Source organism: Acinonyx jubatus, chromosome D1, assembly GCF_027475565.1.
Source record: "Acinonyx jubatus isolate Ajub_Pintada_27869175 chromosome D1, VMU_Ajub_asm_v1.0, whole genome shotgun sequence".
Taxonomy (NCBI): domain Eukaryota; kingdom Metazoa; phylum Chordata; class Mammalia; order Carnivora; family Felidae; genus Acinonyx; species Acinonyx jubatus.
Window position 1 is genome coordinate 67,087,372 of NC_069390.1, and position 24,297 is coordinate 67,111,668.

Consider the following 24,297-nt stretch of genomic DNA (forward strand, 5'->3'; position numbering starts at 1 on the left):
ATCAGTGGACACCTGGGTTGCTTCATAGTGTGGCTGTTGTAAATAGGTTGTAATAAACATAGGGGTGCATATATCCCTTTGATTCAGTGTTTTTGTATTTTTTGGGTAAATACTTAGTAATGTGATTACTGGGTGGTAGGGTAGTTCCAGTTTTAATCTTTTGAGGAACCTCCATACTGTTTTCCACAGTGGCTGCACCAGTTTGCATTCCTACCATCAGTGCAAGAGGGTTCCCTTTTCTCCACATTTTCACCAATACTTGATGTGTCTTGTGTTTTAATTTTCACCATTCTGACAGGTGTGAGGTGATGACTCATTGTAGTTTTAATTTGCATTTGCCTAATGATGAGTGATGCTCAGCTTGTTTTCATGTGTCTCCTGGCCATTTGGATGTCATCTTTGGAGAAGTGTCTGTTCATGTATTCTGCCCACTTTTTAGTTGAATTATCTGTTTTTGGTACTGAGTTGTATCAGTTCTTTATATATTTTGGATACCAACCCTTTATGTCATTACCAAATATTTTCTCTCATTCCACAGGTTGCTTTTTAGTTTGTCTCCTTCACTGTGCAGAGCTTTTTATTTTAATGTAGTCCCAAAGTTTATTTTTGCTTTTAATTTTCTTGCCTTAGGAAACATATCTAGAAAAATGTTGCTAGGGCTAATGTCAGAGAGATTACTGCCTATGCTCTATTCTAGGATTTTTTATTATTTCAGGTCTCACATTGAGGCCTTTTAATCCATTTTGAGTTTATTTGCATGTATGGTATAAGAACGAGGTCTGGTTTTGTTACTTTGCACATGGTTGTCCAGTTTCCCAATACCATTTGCTGAAGAGCCTTTTTCCCATTGGATATTCGTTCTTCTTATGTTGAAGATTAACTAACCATATAATTGTGGCTTTATTTTTGGATTTCTTTAATATTCCAGTGATCTGTGTGTCTATTTTTATGTCAGTACCATACTGTTTTAATGACTCCTGCTTTGTAATATAACTTGAAATCTGGAATTGTGATACCTCCAGTTTTGTTTTTCTTTTTCAAGATTGTTTTGGCTATTTGAGGTCTTTGGTGGTTCCATGCAAATTTTAGATTTGTTTTTGCTCTGTGAAAAAAATGCAGTTGGTATTCTGATAGGTATTGCATTAAATACGTAGATTGTTTTGGGTAGTATAGGCATTTTAACAATCTTTATTCTTCCAACCTATGAGCATGGAACATCTTTCCATTTCTTTGCATTGTCTTGAATTTCTTTCATCAGTGTTTCACACTTTACAGAGTACAGATCTTCCACCTGTTTGGTTAAGTTTATTCCTAGATATTTTATTGGTTTTGGTACAGTTGTAAATGGGATTCTCTTCTTTTTTTTTCTTTTTTTTTTTTTTTTTCAATATATGAAGTTGGGATTCTCTACTTAATTTCACTTTCTACTGCTTCATTGTTAGTGTATAGGAATTTGTAGGATTTCTGTACATTGATTTTGCATCCTGCAACTTTACTGAATTCATTTATCAGTTCTAGCAGTTTTTTGGGGGGATATTTAGGGTTTTCTAAATACAGTAACATGTCATTTGCAAATAGTGAGAGTTTTACTTCTTCCTTGCCAATTTGGATGTCTTTTATTTCTTCATGTTGTCTAATTGTTGTAGTTAGGATTTCCAGTACTATGTTAAATAACAGTGCTGAGAGTGGACAGGCTTGTCTTGTTCCTGACCTTAAGGCAAAAGTTCTCAGTTTTTCACCATTCAGTATATTGGCTATGGGTTTTTCATATTTGGCCTTTATTATGTTGCAGTATGTTCCCTCTAAACATACATTACAGAAAGTTTTTATCATGAATTGGTGTTCTACTTTGCCAAATGCTGTTTCTGCATCTATTGAAATCATTATATGGTTTTTATCCTTTCTCTGATTGATGTAATGTATCATGTTGATTGTTTTGTGAATATTGAACCACTCCTGCATCCCAGAAATAAATCCCACTTGATTGTGGTGTAAGATTTTTTTAAATATAATTTATCATCAAGTTGGTTAACATACAGTGCATACAGTGTGCTCTTGGTTTGGGGGGTAGATTCCCATGATTTATTGCTTACATAAAACAGCCAGTGCTCATCCCAACAGGTGCCCTCCTCAATGCCCATCACCCATTTTCCTCTCTCCCCCACGCCCACCATCAACCCTCAGTTTGTGCTCTGTATTTAAGAGTCTCTTATGGTTTGCCTCCCTCCTTTTCTGTTTATAACTATTTTCCCCCTTCCCGTCCCCCATGGTCTTCTGTTAAGTTTTTCAAGTTCCACATATGAGTTGAACTGTCTTTCCCTGCCTGCCTTATTTCACTTAGCATAATACCCTCCACTTCCATCCACATTGCTGCAGATGGCAGGATTTCATTCTTTTTCATTGCCAACTAGTATTCCATTGTATATATAAACCACATCTTCTTTATCTGTTCATTATCTGTACATCATCATTGATGTACATTTAGGCTCTTTACACAATTTGGCTATTGTTGAAATCACTGCTATAAACATTGGGACACATGTGCCCCTATGAATCAACACTCCTGTATCCTTTGGAGAAGTTCCTAGTAGTGCTATTGCTGGGTCATAGGGTAGTTCTTTTTTTAATTTTTGTATTGCTGGATTCAGTTTGCTAATATTTTTTTGAGATTTTTACATGTATATTCATGAGAGATATTGGCCTGTAGTTCTCTTTTTTTGTGGTGTTCTTATCTGGTCAGGGTGATACCGGCTTCATTGAATGAATTCGGAAGTTTCCCTTTGTCTTCTATTTTTTGGAATTGTTTGAGAAGAATAGGTATTAACTCTTCTTTAAGTGTTCGGGAGAATTTTCCTGTGAAGCTGTCTGGTCCTGGACTTTTGTTTTAGGGGATTTTTTGATTATGGATTCAATTTCATTGCTGGTAATTGGTCTGTTCAAATTTTCTATTTCTTCCTGCTTTAGTTTTGGTAGGTTATTCGTTTCTAGGAATTTATCCATAATTTCTAAGTTGTCCAATTTGTTGGCATATAGGTTTTCATAATATTTTGTTACAATTGTTTGTATTTCTGTGGTGTTGATTTTATTTGGGTCCTCTTTTAGAGGTTTATTAATTAGAGGTTTACCAATTTTGTTAATCTTTTCAAAGAACTAGCTCATAGTTTCACCTGTTCTATTGTTTTTTTAGTTTCTATGCCATTTATTTCTGTTCTAATATTTGTTACTTCCTTCCTTTCATTGGATTTGGGTTTTATTTGTTCTTCTTTTTCTAGTCCCTTTAGGTGTAAGGTTAGGTTGTTTGAGATATTTCTTGCTTCTTGAGGTAGTCCTATATTGCTGTAAACTTCCCTCTTAGAACTACTTTTGCTGAATCTCAAAAATTTTGGACCATTATGTTTTCATTTTCATTTGTTTCTATACAATTTTTTATTTCTTCTTTGATTTCATGGTTGACTCATTTGTTGTTTAGTAGCATGCTATTTAACCTCCAAGTATCTGTGCTCTTTCCAGATTTTTTTTGTGGTTGATTTCTAGTTTCATAGTGTTGGGGTCAGAAAAGATCCCAGAGTCAAGCCCCTATTTTTAAAGTTGCAGGCCTTAAGTCCCACTGGTTGTAAGAAATCACATATTCAGGTCCTCTCAATTTCAAAGGCAAATATTATGGGAATTCATCCTCCATTTTATGGGTTCCCTGTGGGAAAGTCTGTTTTCTGCCCTTCTTTGTGCCACCAGCTTCCTCTGCACCATAGATGGCCCTAATCCACTTCACTCCCAAACTGGGCCTTCACTCTTCCTACCTTATTCATTGTGGCCTCTTCTCCACCATTTAATTGTGAAGTTTGTTCTGTCCATCTTTGGGTTGTTTTGTGGGTTATTTATACCGATGTGAGTGTAATCTGGTTGTATCTGTGAGATGAGGTGGGCTTAGGGTCATCCTACTCTGCCATCTTTCTAGCTGACCCTCTACCTGACAAGTCTTTTAATCTCTACATCTCTCCACCCATCTCAGTAAAATGAGAATCACAAACTCCAGAGTAGGGCAACAGAATAAAGAAGTATTAAAGCCTTAAGCAGACTTTGAACTTTTGGGAGGTAATGTGCTACATAAATCCAAGAGGGTTTATGATTGTCATTCAAGCTAATATGCACCCTTCCTAAGTAGCAAATCAAAATGTCTTAGCCAGAGAACATTGTATGATGGCCACACCAAGGGGGTGGCAGCAGGGCTGTGTGTGAGGGTTGCACACTGGCATGCCCAGGAGTGGAGAAAACAGGAGGGATTCTAGCAAGTGCATGTCCTCTCTCCAAGGGTGCCTGGAGTGTCTTCCTCCCAAGAGTTCAACTCTCTGCTGGAAGTTTCTCTCCTCTCCCAGTTACCTAGGAAGAAGTGACCCCATCCCAAACATGTCCAGTTACGATAAAACATCACCAAACCCTGACAGAAACAGTCATCACTTTATGGTTTTGAATCACCAGGGAGGTCATGGTTCTTATCAAACATTTCTAATGGTTTCCAATTGTCTGATGCTTTTGGCAAAGCAATCCTCCATGGGCTACTGATGGAGCTTTTTTGGCTTCTCCTCCCAAAGGACCAAGTTTGAGTTCAATTCCAGAAGAAAGAAGTCCTTCTAGCATTCCCTGATTACAAAGTGAGCCCCTAGGAGCAGGTCTTGTACTCTATATATCCTTGTTTGGTATCTCTGGAAAACGGTGGGTATTTATTCAGTGCTTGTGGAGTGAAGGAATATCAAATGAGGCCCCTGACCACCTGGCTTCAGACTACCTTTTCAGATTCATTTTCCAGCATTTACCTCCAGACTCTACTCGCCAATACTCTAGATTTCTTATTATTCCCCAAACTGCTCTTTCTGATCTCCATAAACATTACAAGCAGAAAGTCCTGGCAGAAAGATTACACGGTTTAGACTCTCCCAAACAGGTCCAAATCCTGTTCTAACCCTTCCTATATGCTACCTGGGCAGGTGACTGAACCCCTTGACACTACAGTCTCTTTGTAAAGAGAAGGAAAGTAAGATCTACTCTGTAGGACTTCTAAGATGATTAAATGAGGTGTTTACCAGAAAGCACCTAACAGTGCCTAGATCTTGGTAAGAGGCCAATAAATGTGAAGTCTCTCAGGATATCTTTCCTCACTTCTCTTCGCAGTACATTGGCCCTTATCCTTCAGATCCAGCTCATGCACCACCTCACAGGGGAAGCCTTCCCTGATTGCCAAGACACATGTGAGCAGCTTGCCCTTCCCGCAGGCTCCCACAGCACTGACCACATCATGTTCCAATGATCTATTTGCACATCTGTCTCACCCACTACTCTGTGAACTCTGCAAACACCTTGTAGGTGAGGACTACATCTTAATCACCTTTGTAATGCGAGCACCTCGCACCATGCCTGGCACAGAGCTGATACCCAACAACTGTGAATTGAGTGAATAAAGAACAAATAAATGCTCAGCAGCCACCCCAGTCTGAGTCAGGCAACATATAAGAGAGATCCTGTCACTGCTGGGCTTAAGTGAACCATACCCAATACAACGGCAGTGGCGGGTATGGTTCTCTTCTCCTGATGAGGCAGGACATCTCACTCTTGGGGGAAATGGGAAAAAGCATGATGAAATATGGCATCAGCCATCATCCTGTTGAAAGAGACCACAAACCCTCATAGCATAACAACTCTCAACTCCTCTTCAGGTTATTTATTTATTTTTGTTGTTCAGCTGAAACGTACTCTGTAGTCATCCTCGTGCAACTCTTACTCTGCTCCTGCCTGAATGACTGTCTGTAAGCCCTAATCATGCTAAACTTTCAGTGTGCAATGAACACACACCGTGTGAGTCAGGCTCACTCAAACACATTTGCCCCTGGAAAGGCTGGTAGCCATTACATTATAGAACGAGGGGTGAGTTTGTGGCTTACGTGGCAAAAGAGTACGAAAATTTTCAAATTCGTTAAGTGCCAATTATGTCTTTCCTAACATGATAATCACTGCTAGGTTTAATCAGTTTCCTTTTCTATCTTAGTCATTTGGAATATCCTATAGATGAATACATATATGTGACATTAAATCCCAAGTTTTACAAAGATGTAGGATCATTAAACAAAAATTCCACCATCTAGATGATGCTATTAAAATCTTCTCTATCAGCCGGGTTGATGTCTCATTTTTCATCAACTCTAATTGTACCAACAAAAATGGCATTTGATTCTCTAATTTTTATACCATTGAGTTGAAATGAGAAAAAGATAAATTTTTCGGATCACAGTTTTCATTGCTTACCATCCTCTCCACACATGCACATTGTGCTTAGCAGAGAGCTGAGGATAGAGAAGATGCCCACTAAACCCCGCTGGGCTGGCGGGCAGAGGTGAAGGTAGAAGAAAAGCACTCAGCCCATGAAGCACACTGTCCTGCTGGCCTTCCAGGCAGAATATGCCCCTCATGCCCCCCTCCTCTGGCTAATACATATAAAGCATGCGTTTTGTACTGGGCCCCATGCTTGGCACTTAACATGCATCACCTATCATCTCATTTAATACTTACAATTTCACCGTGATGTACAAAGAATTTAGTGAATTGTAAAAGACAGCCATCTTGCCTCCTCTGCGTGCTGAAGGCCATATGTATTCATTTGTTCATTCATTAATTCATTAATCCCCTATCATGTATTAGCCAGATGCTTGGAATTGTGCATAAAAAATTCAATCTACAGCCCTAAGCACCAGTCTCAACTCCTGTGTTGCAGAGTGTGAGCACTTCCAGAGGAAAGTTGGAAAAGCAGTGACACCCTCCAGTCCAGCCTCAGTATTTCCCTCAGCCGATCCCCTGCTCCCCTTTGTATTCACACAACGCACCCCAGCTTCCAGTGATTCATCATTAGGCAAAGGCTTACCTTCACAGGCGGGACTTTAATGATGTTATCTAGTCAACTGGACAAGAAACAGCAGTCTGTCCAGAAAGGCCCACTGGCCCACTCCCAGGCGCTTTTTTTTTTTTTTTTTTTTTTTTTTTTTTTAACTCCTCAGTATATTCTGGACAAGGCAGTTAGAAGGTTTGCCCAAGGTCACACAGAGCCAGGACCAGAAGCCATCCAGACTCCTGGCCAACACTGTTTCTGCTACTCCATCCTACCTGAGAAAGCCAAACATGATTTTGCTAAGATGGTCATCACACTTCACTTTTTCTACAAGGGAATTCAACCTTTGATAGAGAATCTGAAAACTAACACATGCAAAAATGAAATAAATTGCAAATGCTCCATGCAGAAAATGAGAGGAAACATGTGTCCCTTGTGTCATGGACACATCATAGATCCACACAATCTGCTGAGGCAGCACAGCATGAGGGAAGGAAGCACAGGCTTTGCAGTTTGATGAGCAAGGCTTCAATCTTGCAGGCACTTAACCTCTTCTACCTCATTTCCTCACTGTAAAGCAGGTTTAGCTACACTGTTATGTAGATGAAAGGGGAAAATGTAAGTGAAGCTCAGTATACAATATAGTTCCTTAACAAATGTTGGTTCCTTTCCCCTTTGCACTGACAGAAAATACCCCAGAGGTCCTGAAAAGCAGTTCTTCAATGCCAACTGCCTTCCCTTAAAAAACTAGGTCTTAGGGGAGCAGCTAAGAATCGTAAGATGTGGTCGCGGTTGAGATGTTATCTATGGCAAGAACGCCCATCACCGTAGATGTGGTTATGTATGCACAGGGGTGGGGGTGTGGTGCTGGTGGGGTACAGATGCACATGGGCAATGGTTTCCTGCTGACAGTATGACGCAAAGCACAGGAAACGCCACCTTTAAAGTGTCTCGTTTCCAAACCATAAGAGACTAAAATTACATATGTGTATGTGTGATGGTGTTTCTTAAAATGAAAAGGGAGAGAAAAAGAATCCATCCTAATGTCTGCTTCACTGCTGGTCTGTGAAATGGCTCTAGCTGGTAGTTAGGGAAGCATGCTGAGTATACAGGCATGGTAATGACTGAGCCCAGCACTTGTGGCTGTAGGCAGAGAGGCAGCATGAAACACAGTTGTGGTGGCAACAGTCACCTGGAACTGTTATCTTGTAGCTGCATCCTGAGACATCACACTGGATGTTCCCTTGGGTTCAAGTCCATGCTCTACCAGGTACAGGGATTTGAGAACTGAACACTTTCCCTGTGTGACACTCATCTTTCTCATCCATGAAATCATCCACAATGTCTTGAATGAGCTTGGAGGTAAACAATTTGAACCCCTGGATATATTAGGAAAGGCAAACAAATTTCAGTTTGAACGCAAAATCTCACAGCCATGCTGAAAAGGATTCTGAGGCAGCATCTGGTCTTACTGGGCAACAGTGCTCCAGTCCATTGTCTTTCTAATGATGTCTTGTCGAGGTTATTATTAGAATTATATAATTTATGTTTCTAAAGCCACATTCCAAGTAGGAGAAGGACAGAAACTGCAAAATCATGTTAGGGAAACAAAGCTGAGATTTTTAATTTGCAACTGATAATCCATTAAATGGACAAAAGTCAATTCCTTGAGGGCTGGGACCATGTCTTCATGACCCTAAAATTCTCTTCATATCATCGTCCAGAGTAGTTCCTTATACTTAATAGATGCTCAATTAAGTTTCACTGCATTAAATTATTGAGAGTTTTAGGAGTAATTTGCTCCTGAAGAGTCAGACTACCAAGCATAGAATTTTGACCTATTTTAGAGGTAAAAGCAGAGTGGGGAATAAGGGAATCGAAATGTATCCATCACTTCTCATGAGCTAAGAAGATTAAGAATTATTTTACTTAATCCCAACTCTAATCCCTTGAGTTTGGTATTATGGTCATTCCCAGTCTCTGGGTTAAGGCTCCGAAAGGTTAAATAACTTGTCCAATGAACTATGGTTGGTTAGTGGTAAGGAGAGGATTGAAACTCATGTCAGTTTTGACTCCAAGGTTAAGCAGGGGAGTTCTTCCCTATTCTTCTGAAAGAATAATACCAACAATTTTGACCCCAATTGAACACAGATGCTTTATGAACATACTGAACTTCACTTCAAGCACTCCAGAGTATCTAATTATGGCTACAAATAATAATTCATAGATAGACAGTGCTTCACAAATTAACAAATGATTAACAAATGACAGTGCTTAACAAATTGCAAAGGGCAATAATACCAACATGGGATAGAGGGAATAGCACGGGACCAAGAGCTTTTCTTACCATAGCTTTGGCAATGACTAGCTGTGTGACCCTGGGCAAGTCACTTCCCCTCTCTGGGCTTTACCTTCTTTGTCTGTAAAGTAACCAATATGGACCAAAAAAGCTCCTTTTCAGAGCTATCAGGCTATATGGAAGGCTGACAGAAGAGTCAAAGACAAACAGCTGGAGAATAGCAAAGGAGCTGAAAAGCAAAAGCCCATGGAATAGCATTTTCAGAGACCAGAGATCTAGTTCCACCAGCCCAGAAGCAGAACAGCCTCAGACCAATACCCACAAGTCCCTTTACCTCTAAATCAAAGAAAGGGCCACAGCACGATTCTCTTTACATGAAGCAGGCCAGGCTATGGGCTGGGCCTCTTTCAGGGTCTTCAGACTATCGGCCTCATGCTCACCTGCCGCCCTCTGCCCCCCACCCGCCTGTAAACCATCACTCCTCCCCAGGAGCAGAGTCCTAGACCTATCTGTGGCCAAGTCAACATCAGGTGCTTGATGTCTAACTCAAAACTCCCCCAGAATGGTGGTGGTATACAAGGCCTGACTGACACTTGATTTTTTGCCACCCCAAGACTTCTTCCTATCAGTTTATAAAAGTGGCAGCTGCTGGGGCACCCTCAGAAATGGCGAATGGAAGGGGCATCTGCAAACTCACCACTACCAAGGGACTCATTGCATTGTTGCTGCAGCTGTAGACTGGCTGGTACCAGAGGATATGCTCGCACCCCTTACCAAGCCCAGCTCCAGACAGAACTGTGCATGTTTTGAGGATTTTTCCATCAGCCACTGCAGATGTGTATGAAACACCTCCACTCCACTCACACAGAAACACACAACTATGCAGAAGACTCAGCAGCCTGCAATCCCAGGGGCCAAGAACATTTAGAGTCAAAGGTGTTCAGCGATCTGGTTTTCACAGTCCCCATATCCTGACGTAGGAAGAGGGGCCCAGTGCAGCCTTTGCTCCAGTGCTTTCTTTCCAAGTCTCTCTGTCTTGTCTTCTGAGAGGATAAAGGAATTCCCACTATGCTTTAAGAATCAGCTAATATTGGTGCCTCGGATTCTGTGTCTCCCTCTCTCTCTAACCCTCCCCTGCTCATGCACTGCCTCTGTCTCAAAAATAAACAAACATTTTTTAAAATATTTAAAAAAGAATCAGCTAATATTGGGGTACCTGGGTGGCTCAGTCGGTTAAGCGTCTGACTTTGGCTCAGGTCATGATCTCATGGTCCGTGAGTTCAAGCCCTGCATCGGGCTCTGGGCTGACAGCTCAGAGCCCAGAGCCTGCTTCAGATTTGGTGTCTCCCTCTCTCTCTGCCCCTCCCCTGCTCGCTCGCTCACTCTCTCCCTCTCTCTCTGTCTCTCAAAAATAGATAAGGATTTAAAAAAAAAAAAAAAAACAGAATCAGCTAATATTTTCTCTGTGTTGCCCTCACTCCTTATTTTCAAAATGGGTTTAACAGTCCTACCTTGCCAAATCTCAGGGTTGTTGTGAAGAAACATAGGATACCATTCATGAAGGGGCTTTATAAACTGTAATGGGTAAAGGATCAGTGCTACCAAAAGGCTCTGAGGGAAGATTGGTGTAAATCCCTGCCCCCCCCCATAAAATGCTCACAGCACCTCACTTGCTGAGAATGGAGAAAAGCACCCCTTCCAGGTGCACAGAGCACTACAGGTGACTTGTGGGGAGGCACATGCCAGGTAAAGAACCCCATTCTCACACTCCAGTATCTATTACCATCACAGCTCTGTGCCCTTCCTACCTCAAGGCAAAACAGCTGCCCTCTTAACCACAGCCAGGGGCCAGGATGGCCTGTCTGCAATTGTCTTCTCAGAGAGGGGAGGTGGAGTTAGTACGTGAGTACCTAAAGACCAGAACGTGACTCTCAATCCTGACACCTATGGGTTGTATGAGCTTGAGCAAGTCACCCAACCCGTGCCAGCTTCCTCACGCATCAAATAGGCATAGTTGTATCCCACCGTGACCCACTGCCAACTGCAAAAGAATGTTTGGGCTCAGAAAAATGCCCTTTGCAATCTGTTCATCACTGTCATTTGTTACTTTGTGAAGCACTGTCTGTCTGTGAGATATTACTATGAGTAGCCATAATCAGATACTCTGGAGTGCTTGTAGTGAATTTCAGCATGTTCACAAAGCATACACATTCAGTTAGGGTCAAAATATCATTCAAATAAATCCATTATTCATGATCCTGTGTCCCAGGAAATAAGAACATGGCTTATGCTCCTTTTGGGGAACTCCTGGGACAGTGATTATGCAGTTAATACTATTAACTTACACTCGGGAAGCCTTTCACTGTCTTCAAAGCCCAAGGTTACACAGGTGACAGATGGCTCGAGCTGGGCTCAAGCCCACATCTTTGATATCCTGGCCTCATGCTCCATCTACCCCGCAGGTGAGTGGAAAGCAGTAGGAATGGTTACATGGAACATTTGGGTTCCTTTCAGCAAGAATAGTGTGTCAAAGTTGCCATTCCTTCTTGTGAGACACAAATGAAAAACTGGCTCAGTGAGAGCCAATTTCAACTGCTGCTGAAACCAATTCAAACATTTCTGAAGGTATGCAGAAATGTGAGCTACTTCTCAATTTATTTTCTTTTAAAAATCTTAGGAATTAAAAAAAAATTCTAATTTTGTCCATGATTTCTTTTTTTAAAAAAGTGGCTATAAATATGCACACATTCAAATATACAGATGTAGATGTATGTATGTGTTTGTATATACTTCATTTTAAATTCAATATTTAATAAATGAAAGGGGTTTAGTTTATTAAGACTATTTCTGGCAAAAGTCCTAAGGAATTAGGAATTAAGAGACACTAAGAAGGAAAAAAGTCCCATCCTGGAAGTAAACCTAAAATTGGAACCTGTAAGTTCAGGCTCCAAGTCAGAACTACCACTTATGCCTGAGAAAAAGAGGTGTCCCATCTTCTGACAGACTGTCCCTCCTTCCCCCATGCCCGAGGACCTCCTGGCCCCTTACCTGACTCTCTCCTCTTCCACTCTCTTCAGAGCAGCGTCCCTCTGCAGAACCTTCATGATGGCTTCTTGCTCCTCCTCGGTCAGGAAGCTCAAGTCAATCATTTTGAGACGCATACACAAAGATAATAGCAACAAATCCGGCTTACAATTCTCAAAGCAAAACAACTATGACTGTAGTTCAAATGATTAAAAGACACAAAAATTAAGTGAAATAATATCTTGTTCAGTTCTGCAACAAAAGTCTTGTGTGTTGGCTCAGCTAAAGTTTTAGGTGACTGATTGCAAAATCCTCCGTACCCTCTTCAGCGAGGAAGTGGTGGCCTGTGGGACAAGGTGGAGAAGAGGCTCTCAGAAGGACGCTGAATTCCTTGCCAGACAGGTCACTTGTTCCTACGGTGGCATTCCTCCTCACACTCCCACTCTGGACCAGTTTTAGACACAACTGATTCTCCTTCCATCCAGATCATCGACTTGAGGACAGGCAGCAAGATCCGAGCATCACCTACCTGGGGAATCATGAGACAGTAAACACCAGACAGTGAGAGGCAGTTCCTACAAGCATTGCTCATTATTACAAGATTTAAAACATGCCTGGGGAAAGAAAATGACCATGTGAGATGGTCTCTGAGATCAGGGAAACCAGTTCTGCCAGCTTCCTGAGCAAATGGGTCATGAAACATGCTTCAACTCAATTCCAGACTGCCAAGATGGAGAGCACACAAAATGCCGATCGACATTTGACAACTGACTGAGCAAAGGAATGGTCGCCAAAAGGAGCTGGTTCTCTCTACAAACTCATGGGATGCTAGGCTAAAAAGTCACGCTCAAGGTCCATAAGACCAGGAAGACGTGATCAGCTGTCAAGTGATTATGGATAAGAAACTAGACGTAAAAATTCACAAATGCTCACATCTTCATGAGTAGGAATGTTGCACCAGAATATATCTGTGCTCTGTAATGACAGGTAGTGAGCTAGTATCAGGTTAGGGTACTTCGCGCAAGAGTGGAAATTGTTATTCTTCACCCAGTCCCACCTCTAACTTTGCTGAGTCTAGAGCAACTCACCAAGCTTGTCTCTCTTCATTTCTGAGGAGAAAATACCTGTGATGTGTGTGTACATAAACTGGGGAAAGGGAGATGCAGAATTTCAACCTCCACCCCCCATCCAAAATGAGAATTTTAAATAGGACTCTGGGTAAGAATCCTATTTTCTTTGAGGCAATTCAAACCCACGTGCAATGGGAAGGTGACACGAAAAATTCCATAGCCGTCTGGGATTTCAGAAGCCACCTACTTCAGGATTGGGGCCCTTTAACAAACACCGCGCTATACATACGGTAGACACTGAAAACCAGGTGTTCAGTAAGTTTTAAAGAAGTCTCACTGAAGAATAAAATAGAGTGTGTACACGCCTGAGTACTTTTTATGAGCAAGTTCTTCGCTTTGGCAAAATAGAACTGCTGAGAAGCGCCCCTTCTGCCACTTTAGCAAGCGAGCTCTCACTCTGCGACTCAGATTTCTTCTCATCTGCGCTGACTTGCCCATAGGACAGCCCTCAGAGGTTGTAAAGACTAAGTGAAACGTGAACAGAAAACAGCACATATTTTGCATCCTCTACCAAAAATAGCTACTGAAAATACATTCTAGCTTCCTTTCTGAGTTCACACTTTTGTTCTATCCCTCTGAATAAGAGTGTCCTTGATTATATAGTTTCCTTTTCTCTTTTGTATTATGTTTCCTTCCCAACTTCCCCATGAGGTGTGGACTTCATGGACAGATATTCTGATGACCTTTGTTTTAAATTCCTGTAGCTCTCTTCATATTGCCCACAGTGACTACTCAAAAATAAACATTAAGACACTACTTTCTTCTCTCTTTTTAAAATTTGCACTCATTTGTACAGGTTAGAGCCTACTTGTTCATCTTGGAGACTACTCATCCTTCAGGGTGAAAGTTACCAGTTCCAGGAAGCCTTCCCTAATTTCCACAGCCAGAGTTAAAAGCAGATTCACTTATGGCTCCTAACTCTTCACTCCCTCCCTGATAGCCATGCAACCATGTTGCCATTAGAGTAAGCAGAGTATTCATCCCTACCTTCCTAATGTTGGGCTTGACGTGTGACTGTGGTCCATGGAATGTTACAAATGCCATACAAGCCTGACTGTAGATGCTCATGTGGTTTGGCTTGGCTTCTTACAGTCCTGCCATGGGCTACAAGAAGAGCTGCCACAGGTAAGCTACTGCCCTTTCAGTCTGGGTCCCAGAAAAGGAGGTATTGGGACAAACTAGAACCTGACCCACCTTAAGGCCACCCCAGCTGACCTGGCGATATGGGAAGAAATAAATATTTGTTGTTGGAAGCCACTCAAGTCTGGCGTTGTTCTAGAACACTTCTGTAGCAGGAGCCTAACTAATACAAAAACTTTCTTCTCCATATATACACTTTCACTGTTGTAACTATGTGTCTTCCTTCAGCCATTCCCATTTGACTGTGAGTCTCTGAATGTGAATAAGTAAATGAATGAACCTAATCCAAAAAATACAAGTTTGCCAGGGTATGGCTATCCTTTCATGCAGAATAGCTTCTTTCATGCATAGGAACTTCCTTAGATCTCACAGGCTACCAAGGAAATGAATTCAGGCCACATTCTGAGAACCATGAACACTGCCATATGGTTCGATAAGAGACTGTTTTTAAATCAATAAGTGGGGGACAGGAAGAGGACAAAGGAGAAAAACAACTCAGGTTGTCCAACAGTGGTAATTGGCAGCGTTGCTAAAGGAGGAAATGCTGGTTTCCACACCTTCATGTACAAGCTAACCAGTGCTTCTGTGTAAGAGCTTCTAAGGGTTAAAGGTTTTTCCTAAGAATGGACTGTTAGTGAGACAAAGAGCAAAGTCTTCATTTCACAGACAAAGGAGTGAAGGGCTGGAACCTTCGACTCCTAACTGGGTAAGACAGCATTAAAGCTCTTGGATGGCAATCAAGACTCTTCAATGCCAGGTGCTTTCTCAATTCCCAGTATTCTGGATGGTCTCTACCATGGGAGCTAATCAAGCATTTAATTCATTCATTCAACAAACACTTATTGAGAGCCTATTATGTGTCTGGCACTAAATAGAGCAATAAGTAAGACAGACAAAAACTTCGTGTCCCGTGGAACTTACATGGCACTTAGAGGAGACAACGATAAAACGAAAAAGGCCTAGGTAATTAAAATTATGTAACAAGGTGACAGCAGAGAAGGGAAGGGGGAGCTGGAGTTTTAAAGAGAGTGATTAAGGTTGGTCTTGCTGAGAAGATGGCGTCTGAACAAAAACTTGACAGAGGCGAGGAAACAAGCCACGCTGGTAGCAGAGGCTCCTGAGGTGGCAGTGTGTCTGGAGTGTTCAGAGAACAAGGAAGCTGGTGCCAGGACACCAGAGTGTGCCAAGAGGAGGACAGGATGGGGAAGGTCAGAAAGGAAGTATATCGGACTGTATTCTGCTTTGCATTAGCACTATATGACTTCTGGCTTTCACTCTGAGATGGAGCAGCACTGAGGAAAGGCAGAAAGAAGGAGAAGCAAGTATTTACGGGGTACCCGAAAACACCTGGCACTTGACATATATCATCTCATTGGATCCCCACAAAGATCTGAGGCTGGTGGTTTGGGATCTGTGTGTTTAGATGAGGAGAGTAAGGCTCAGAGAGGTGTTGGCCACCAAGCCTGTGTGTGGTGGGGCTGGTAGCTGTCAACAGCTTTGTCAGATTAAGCTGCCCCGATACTGAACTCTCCCTTAATTCTCCCAGCCACAGATTCTTCAAACTGGGAAGCAGAACAAAACTCTTCTGTCTGAATGTGGACTCTCATTCTCTGCTTAAGCATAAAAAAAAAATCACTGGCCCTCAGCTGGCAGTCAGCAATGAGGGCAACTTCAGTGCAAGTGCAATGGGGGCAAATTGGGAGGGATGAAATCCAACAACAGGCATTCCCTATGTGTTCACAGGAGTAGCTCCCAGGGTGAGGCATAAAGTCTTCCTTAGCTTCGGCCTCCCTCCCACCCACCCTCGTCATTCTGCCGAGTGACTTTTCTAAGTCACATGTGACTAAGCCATATGGCCAGGTTTAAAACCCTTCACAACTTCCCATTGCCCCTGGGCTAATGCTCAAACTCCCCACTGTGGCCTGTGGGCCCCACATGAACTAGCACCAGCTTTCTTCCTTAGGCCATTGCCACACAACTTTTGCCCCCTTTGAATATGCTGTTCCTTCCTCCTGGAATACCTTTCCTGAGCTAATACATTTGCGTCTCAAGTTAGATGTCACTTATTGCACAGAAGCCTTCCCTAACCTCTCAAGGCCAGGTTAGGCATCCCTCTTGTGGGCTACAATAGCACCTGACTTCCTGAGTCAGGATATCTATCACACCATCTGGGATCCCTATCCACTCATGTTTTTCCTCCACTAGTTTATGAGCAAGGCCTGGGCATCTGAGTGCTTTGTGTCCCTAGCACCTGCCACTGTTCCTTGCATCCACAAGGCACTCACATACTCAACACATGAATACAAATGGAAGAGGACTGAGCTGCCCCTTCTTCCTTGACATGAAGCTGGCTCTAGGGCCATATTGAAAAACCAGTCCATATTATTCACAGCTTTCAAGCTCTAGGTCTTTCACATGACTGTGTGGTTTAAATAAACTACATGACTTCCCCAGGTCTCAGTTTTCTCATCTATGTGATGGGCATATTTATTCTTACTTTCCCTATCTTATGGAGATTACTCTCCATAGAGTAATGAGTGAAGCTCTCATAAAAATGCAGGACACCATCGAGAACAAATAAGGAGTGAGCAAGAGTAAGAGCAGCAGCAAAAATAAATAAATAAACAAACAAACAAACAAACAAACATTAAAAGAAAAAAAAAGAGCAGCAACATGAAAAGGAAATGTACAGGCTCCAAATGCAGACTGGGCTTAATTCAAGTTTTTCATGTGTCAGTCCTGCTATGCCACATCTACAAAAGCCACTACTCCTTGTCAAGTGTCCAAAGTTAAGCTAGACAGGGAAACCAAGACCCCAAACAGTTGGTGCTTGCTGGTAATCACAGCAAGAAGAAGAGTTAGACTTATAGCCCTAATCCCAATCATTCTGCCTGACCAAACCCAGGTTAAAGACTGATTATCAACGGCATTTGTTCTCCAACCGCACTCTGCTGCAAAGGCAGACACATATACCGTCTCTTCCTTCCCCAGATGACTGTTGTTGCACCAAAGCCTGCAGACCCCAAGGAAGGGGAGGAAACCTCAAGTAAGTAGTGACTCTCACATGATGAGGTTTTCAGATGAGAAGCAAATTGTTCTGACAGTCCTGTGACATCAAGAATGAAGACTTGAAAGAAAAATCTGGGAGGCAGAAGGAGAGTAGGAATCAATACGGTGGGGTTAGGAAAAATAGCGCTGGACAGCCCTGATCAATTAAGGGACTCACCCCCAGCAGTGACAAACCATTATACATAAAACCAAATGTTTTGTAAACTTCCTAGATCACAGTGGCATCAAGGAATAAATGGAATAATCCACAGATGGTTCAGAAGATGCCTAGGAATGAACAAGTGAAGTGGGACAATTAGAGAACACTTGATCACCTCCCACCCACTGCAACAATCTCCCCCCTGCATACCAAACTGGTGTCATCAGACCTGCAGGCCACCCCACCAGGGCACCATGCATGCCCAAAGCCCTAATTCCCCTACAGGGTTGCTCCACTTTTCAGGCTTAGTTTGAACTATGGTTGAACTTGCCCCTAATTTTCACCCTTTGCCTCCAATTTCCCCTGGCCCCCTCAGCTCACTCTCCCTTTCACACAGCAATTATATATTTTTAAGTTTATTTATTTATTTTGAGAGAGAGAAAGGGAGCAGGTAAGCAGGGGAGGGACAGAGGGAGAGAGGGAGAGAGGGAGAGAGGGAAGAGAAGAAGAGAGGGAGAGAGGGAGAGATAGAGAGAGAGGGAGAGAGAGAGAGAAAGGGAGAGAGAATCCCAAGCAGGCACAGAGCCTGACACGAGGCTCGAACTCCGGAACCGTGAGATCATCACTTGAGCAAAAGTCAGATGCCCAACCGACTGAGCCACTCAGGCACACTTCAACTCAAATATTTTGAGCAGTAACTTTGAACCAGTCATAAGGCAATGAATTATGCTTTCCCCTCAAGAAGTCAAATTTAGGCAACATATTAAGTTGAGTAATTTGCATCTTTTCAATAGAGTGATAAAAGCCCTGACCACGCAGAAACAAGAAAATATTCATGTAGCATTGTTTCTGGACAGTGCTGTAGACAAAATTTGCTTTTCATATAAACACATCTCTATGTAAGTCTATAACAAAACATTCTGATTGAGTTTAAACACATAAAGGTAGGTTCTTTTAGTAAGTTTCTGGTTCCTGGGATCTCCACCATCCTAAGAGGCTCGTGGCCATGTTATAAACACTACCTGTTGACACAGGTGCCTTTTTCCCTCTACCCTGTGCTTGTGCTCCTTTCCATGTCTGTCCATAAAACAGATCCAAAGGGCCCAATCATTTTCCTACTCCTATGAGTTGTGCATAGAGGAACATGTCCTGCTTTGAGGGTCAATGCACATTGCTCATAGGGACAAAGAAGGAAACAGAATGTACAGAAGGAGGAACGCATGGTGAAACCAAACGGGACTGGGAATCAGGAAACCTGGGGTCTAGTTTCATCTTTGTCCCTGACTAGCTATGTGATAACTCTGAAAATAAGGGGGGTGGTGATATAGAGAAAGATGAAAAACAGTGGCTTTAGAATCTTCCAGGCCTGGGTTCAAATTACCTTCTGGTTGAGTGACTATAGACAAATTATTTAACTCCTTGAGCAAAATGTTATCTGCACAATGCAGAAAATACCTGCCTTGCTGGGTGGGCAGAGAGATCCAGTGGGACCATGTAGGTAAAGCAAGATCATGAAAAGCTTAGACAACATCATGTGAGGAACAGTCGAGAAGGAAGGAAGCTCATCTTCCCCTCCTCCCTGAGGAGACTCAGGGAGAAACATGTTTTCCTTTTAAGTTGCTGTTTGAGGGGCACCTGGGTGGCTCAGTCGGTTGAGTGTCCGACTCTTGATTTCAGCTCAGGTCATGATCTCATGGTGGTGGGATCGAGACCCAAGTCAGACTCCATTCTGAGTGTGAAGCCTGCTTGGGATATTTATTCTCTCTCTGTCTCTCTCTCACTCCCCCTCCCCTACTTACACACATGTGAGCTTTCTCTCTTTCTCAAAAATGAACACATTTTAAAAATATGAGTTGAATGAATAAATAAAATTAGTAAATGACATGACCCTATAAATAAGTGAACAAAAAAAGGATAAAGATGGAATAAGAAAGAATATGTTAGTTTGTTATCCAATCATAGGTTTATTTTTTCTTAGAGGAACAACTGAAAAATTAAAACTAACAAGCACCTTCAAGACACAAAACTTTCACTTTCGTGAGGATTATTCCAAAGGTAGAAGCCATTTTGCTACTCCATTCTCCTCCTCCAGTCCCAGGCTCATGTGACTGACAGCTCATATTTCCCATGACTAATGTGGTGACCTCAAATTAAGAATGAAGGAGATAGGGGAGCCTGGGTGGCTCAGTCAGTTAAGCACCTGACTTCGGCTCAGGTTATAATCTTGTGGTTCATGAGTTTGAGCCCGCCATCGGGCTCTGTGCTGACAGCTCAGAGCCTGGAGCCTGCTTTGGATCCTGTGTTTCCCTCTTTCTCTGCCCCCACCCCCCACTCATGCTCTGTCCTCTTTCTAAAATAAATAAACATTTAAAATTTTTTTTAAAAAAAGAATGAAGGAGATAGAAGGAAAGACTTCTTATATGTGACATTCCCCCCTACCCTTTAATCTCACGTTCAGATGATAATGATAATGTGCCATTCCTAGTCAAGTTTGGACTTACGGTACCCACAGGAACAAAATATTTTCATCCAGCCCCAATTGAGCACAAGATCCTGGGCCATGTGAGGAAGGCAATATCACACACAACTTACCCTCAGGCAAGTACTATGTGAAGAATGAATAAAGGAGGCACAAACCAAGTATGGGGGTCCCAGGGATTTAGGAAGCAAATAACATGAGGTGAACCTTGAAGGCTGAATTAGAGATGGGAACAGGAATTCTGGGCCAGTGTACTGAGCTGTGAAACCATGAAGGGATTCAAAAAGAAGGCTGGTAACCAGAGTATAGGGTACGAATGGGGAAACAGTACCCAGGGTCAGATCACACAGGGCCTGAAATGCCAAAGAAGGGAAATTTGAAACTGAATTTTTCACATTTTCCAGTCTTGATAAATGTGCCAGAACCACTCTTTTAATCTGTATTTTCTTGGCATATCAGGATTCCAAAAGATGAAAACAGTGAAGAAAGAAAGGAGCTGGGGAAATGGGCAGCTGAAATTCATTTTAAATTTTATACTTGGGCCAAAAACTGAAATATTAAAAAAAAAGGGTGACAATCAACAAAAGGGATGATTTGCCATTGACAATGTATCAACAAGGAGCTTTAAGACACAGTAGAACAAGGTTCACCTGACATTGCACAGACCATGGGTTTTTGTTGACTACCCAGCTTGGAAAGCACCAGGACCCTTGTCTAAGTTCAAAATGCCAGAGAGAAACTTCCTTTCCCTTTGTAATGGCAGTATCCACCACAGGCCCAGATAACAGTTTAGGAAGAGGAATCTGTATGTTCCAAAAGTTTTATAGTATACTCAGTCCCTGCCCTCAGAGAGTTTATATTCCGGAAAGGAGGACAGATGTTGAACAAGTCCAAGAATTCCTACAAAGCAGAAGAGCAGGATGCTTTAAAACTCTTAACCAGGGCACTTATTAAGGAAGAAATACAATCTCTGTCAACTTTAAGCTCTAGAGTCACAACTAAATTGGGAGTTCTATCGTTATAATTAAATTCATCATTGCTTATATCTAAAATTTTTTTTAATGTTTATTTATTTTTGACAGAGAGAGACAGAGCATGAGCAGGGGAAGGGCAGAGAGAGAGGGAGACACAGAATCCAAAGCAGGCCCCAGGCTCTGAGCTGTCAGCACAGAGCCCGACACGGGGCTCAAACCCACACACCACGAGATCATGACCTGAACCGAAGTCAGACGCTCAACCAACTGAGCCACCCAGGTGCCCCATCATTGCTTATATCTAAACGTGGCTGCTGAGCAGCATATTCCCAGACTTTGCTCAAGACCTACTGAATCAAAATCTTCAGGGCTGGGGCCCAGGAATCTGCATTTTATAAAATGTTTCCACATGATGCCAGATGTTTGGCCAGGTCTGGGAATCACAGCTATGAAGGATTCCCGATGGATTAGAAACAGATGGTGACTGGTTAAAGAGCAAAGCGATTAGTCAAAGTTAAACATGTTCATATGTACATCAATTGTTCTCCAGCTGTAACAAAAGCAAGCCCAACAAAGGGAGTAATAGCAGAATCATAGTCATAACTAGTTTTTTGTGCAGATGAGGAAGCTGAGATGCAACTGACTAAGGTCACCTAGAACAACTGCCTACGGACACAGAGCTCCCTACTGTGAGAGCTGGGTCACCCAGAAGAGGCCTTCTTTATCTTCCAGGACATGTGCATCTTCAACCTAAATAAGAATTTGCAAATGAACTACTACGTGGATTGAACTACATTTCAGAACACCCCTGAAGCCACACATTGACAACAGCAGGCATTACAGGTGAGTTCTAGATTTAATTCTTTTCTAGGTTTCAAATTCAGAGGAAGGGAGTGCAGCAACCAGGTGATTTATTAACCAGCTGGAATTAAACCAGGATCCTAAAGTTAACTGAACTGTAGCAAATCACCAACTCAGACTTTAAAAAGACTACATAAAGCCCCACTTTTGTACAATCATGTACATTCCTCCTTGGGAATGAGGGACCCTTTCCAACCATACTACTCAGGGGTTTCCAAACCTGGCTGCACATCAGCATCGACCTGAGAAGCTTTAAAAAAAATATTAGCCATGTCCAGGTCTCTTCCTCCTCCAACCTCCGTAACACTGATGTAACTTGTCCGGGGTCAGACCCTGGCTGCCCAGGTGATTGTAATGTGCAGCCAGTGATGAGACCCTTGAACTAACTGGTCCTCTTTTCTCTCTGGCCCCTGCTCAAATCTAAGACCTCAGGGTGAGGCAAGCAAGATGCCCAGGGCACAAAATTCAAGGAGGCAAGGTTGTGTGAGCACAGTACTCTGCCCCTGAAGCCCCCCAACAGTGAGGCCTCCTTATCAGTGAGGCACCTATGGCACAAAATGTAAGAAGACCCTCATTTTCACTCAGGGTGCCACAAATCCAGTGTCAGTACTTGCATAACCTTGTGTCCATAGATTCTGTGCCCTGGGGGCCTCATCTCCCTCACCCCAGTCCCAGAATCTGTCCAAATCCCTCTGCTCAGGCCATTAATTATCCCATCAAAGATACATAAAGGTCCCACTATGTGCAAAGTCTTCCTTGCTCCTTTCCATCTCTACAGAGACACTCATTTTAAAACTGATACAGGTGAATAATGCCTTACCACATCCATTTACTAGTGTGTTGTGATGGAATGGAAAACACTGGTTTGTGCATCAAAAAATGACTGGAAGGGTACTGATCTTTATTCATTCCTTGGAAGCTCCCTGAAGATTCTGTATATTGTTCAACCCGTACCATGCGGGCAGCAAGACGAACCCTCCAGGGTCACTGTGAGGATGTCATTAGACTGTAAGTTAAGTGGTCTGGGACACAGTAAGTGATCCATAAATACCTGCTGACAATAAATCTCCACATTTTACCAACTCAATCACCTTTCCATGCTACCTTGAGGTCAGAGTGTTATCGCTGCTGTTTTTGTCTTTTCCTCATTAGACTGCCGCCCATCTTCTAACCTCCCACCCCATTTTAAGGAGTCAAATTCTTGGTTTCCACAAGCCATACCCCCCTGGACTTTGAGGAGATAAAAAAAATCTTCTAAATTTGGTATGGGGGTTTGGCAATAGAGAAAGAAGGTGGGAGGATCTCATTTTCAAATTACCAAAAATTCTTCTACATCTTCTCATCTTAGGCCTGGACTTCAGCTTTGAAAAATCAAAAGTCAGGAGTCTAATATCTTGGTCTCCGGGTCAACACCAACATCCCTCATCTAATTCTGCTTCCTCTGATGGTGGGCAAAGAGGCGCTTAGGCATCCTTGGGCCTCAGCACCTAGCATGGTGCCTGGCACATAACAGGTGCCTCATTTATTGAATAAAGGAAAGAAAAAAAAGAGATTAGAAGGAAAAATCAAGACAGCAGCATAGTGAAAAAGCCTAGAAAAGTCACAAGAGTGGGGCAGAAAAACTGTGACAAGTTATCTTCCATGAATGTATTTATTAACTCTCTGTGGTTGGCAAAATCATGGTCCTCCAAAGATGTTCACATCCTACTTCCTGGAACTTATGAATACGGTACATGGAAAAGAGACTTCATGGATGTGTTTAAGTGAAGGATCTTATGGTAGGGAGATTATCCTGAATTATCTAAGTAGGCCCAGAGAAATTACAAGGTCCTTGTGAGGAGGAAGCAGGATGGTCAGAAGGAAAGAGAGCAGCTGTGAGAATGAAGATAGGTTGGAGTGATATACTTTGAGAGTGGAGGAAGGGGCCATGAGCCAAGAAACAAAAAAGCAGCCTCTGAGAGCCAGAAAAGGCAAGGAAACAGTCTCCTCCAGAGCCTCCAGCAGGAACTCCACTCTGCCAACTCCTTGATTTTTGCCCTGGAAGACCCATTTCAGACTTCTGACCTCCAGTCTGTCTTATTGACTATAAGACAATAAATTTGTGTTGTTTCAATCCACTAAATTTGTGGTGATTTGTTACAGCAGTAACAGAGAACTGACACATAGTGTGAGGACAGATGGTGTCCTTATTCATCTCTGAATCCCCAGTTTGTTGCCTGAGACTCTGTTGACTGTGTTCATCATCATAAACAATACTCTGGTGACACTTTCCTCCCCAGGCCCTCCAGCCAACCAACTGCCAGGTACAGGT

General features: G+C 42.5%; 1 protein-coding gene across 20 annotated transcripts in view; it reads right to left on the reverse strand.

Moving 5' to 3' along the window:
* SYTL2 (synaptotagmin like 2) overlaps positions 1-24,297 on the reverse strand; it is a 155,821-nt gene that overhangs the window by 58,036 nt on the left and 73,488 nt on the right. For all 20 annotated transcript variants that reach the window (XM_015074891.3, XM_027039928.2, XM_027039927.2 and 17 more), the window contains one exon: positions 12,219-12,723. In XM_015074891.3, the coding sequence (XP_014930377.2) occupies positions 12,219-12,331 (113 nt within the window). In that variant the 5' untranslated portion in view covers positions 12,332-12,723. The remainder of the gene's footprint in view (positions 1-12,218; positions 12,724-24,297) is intronic.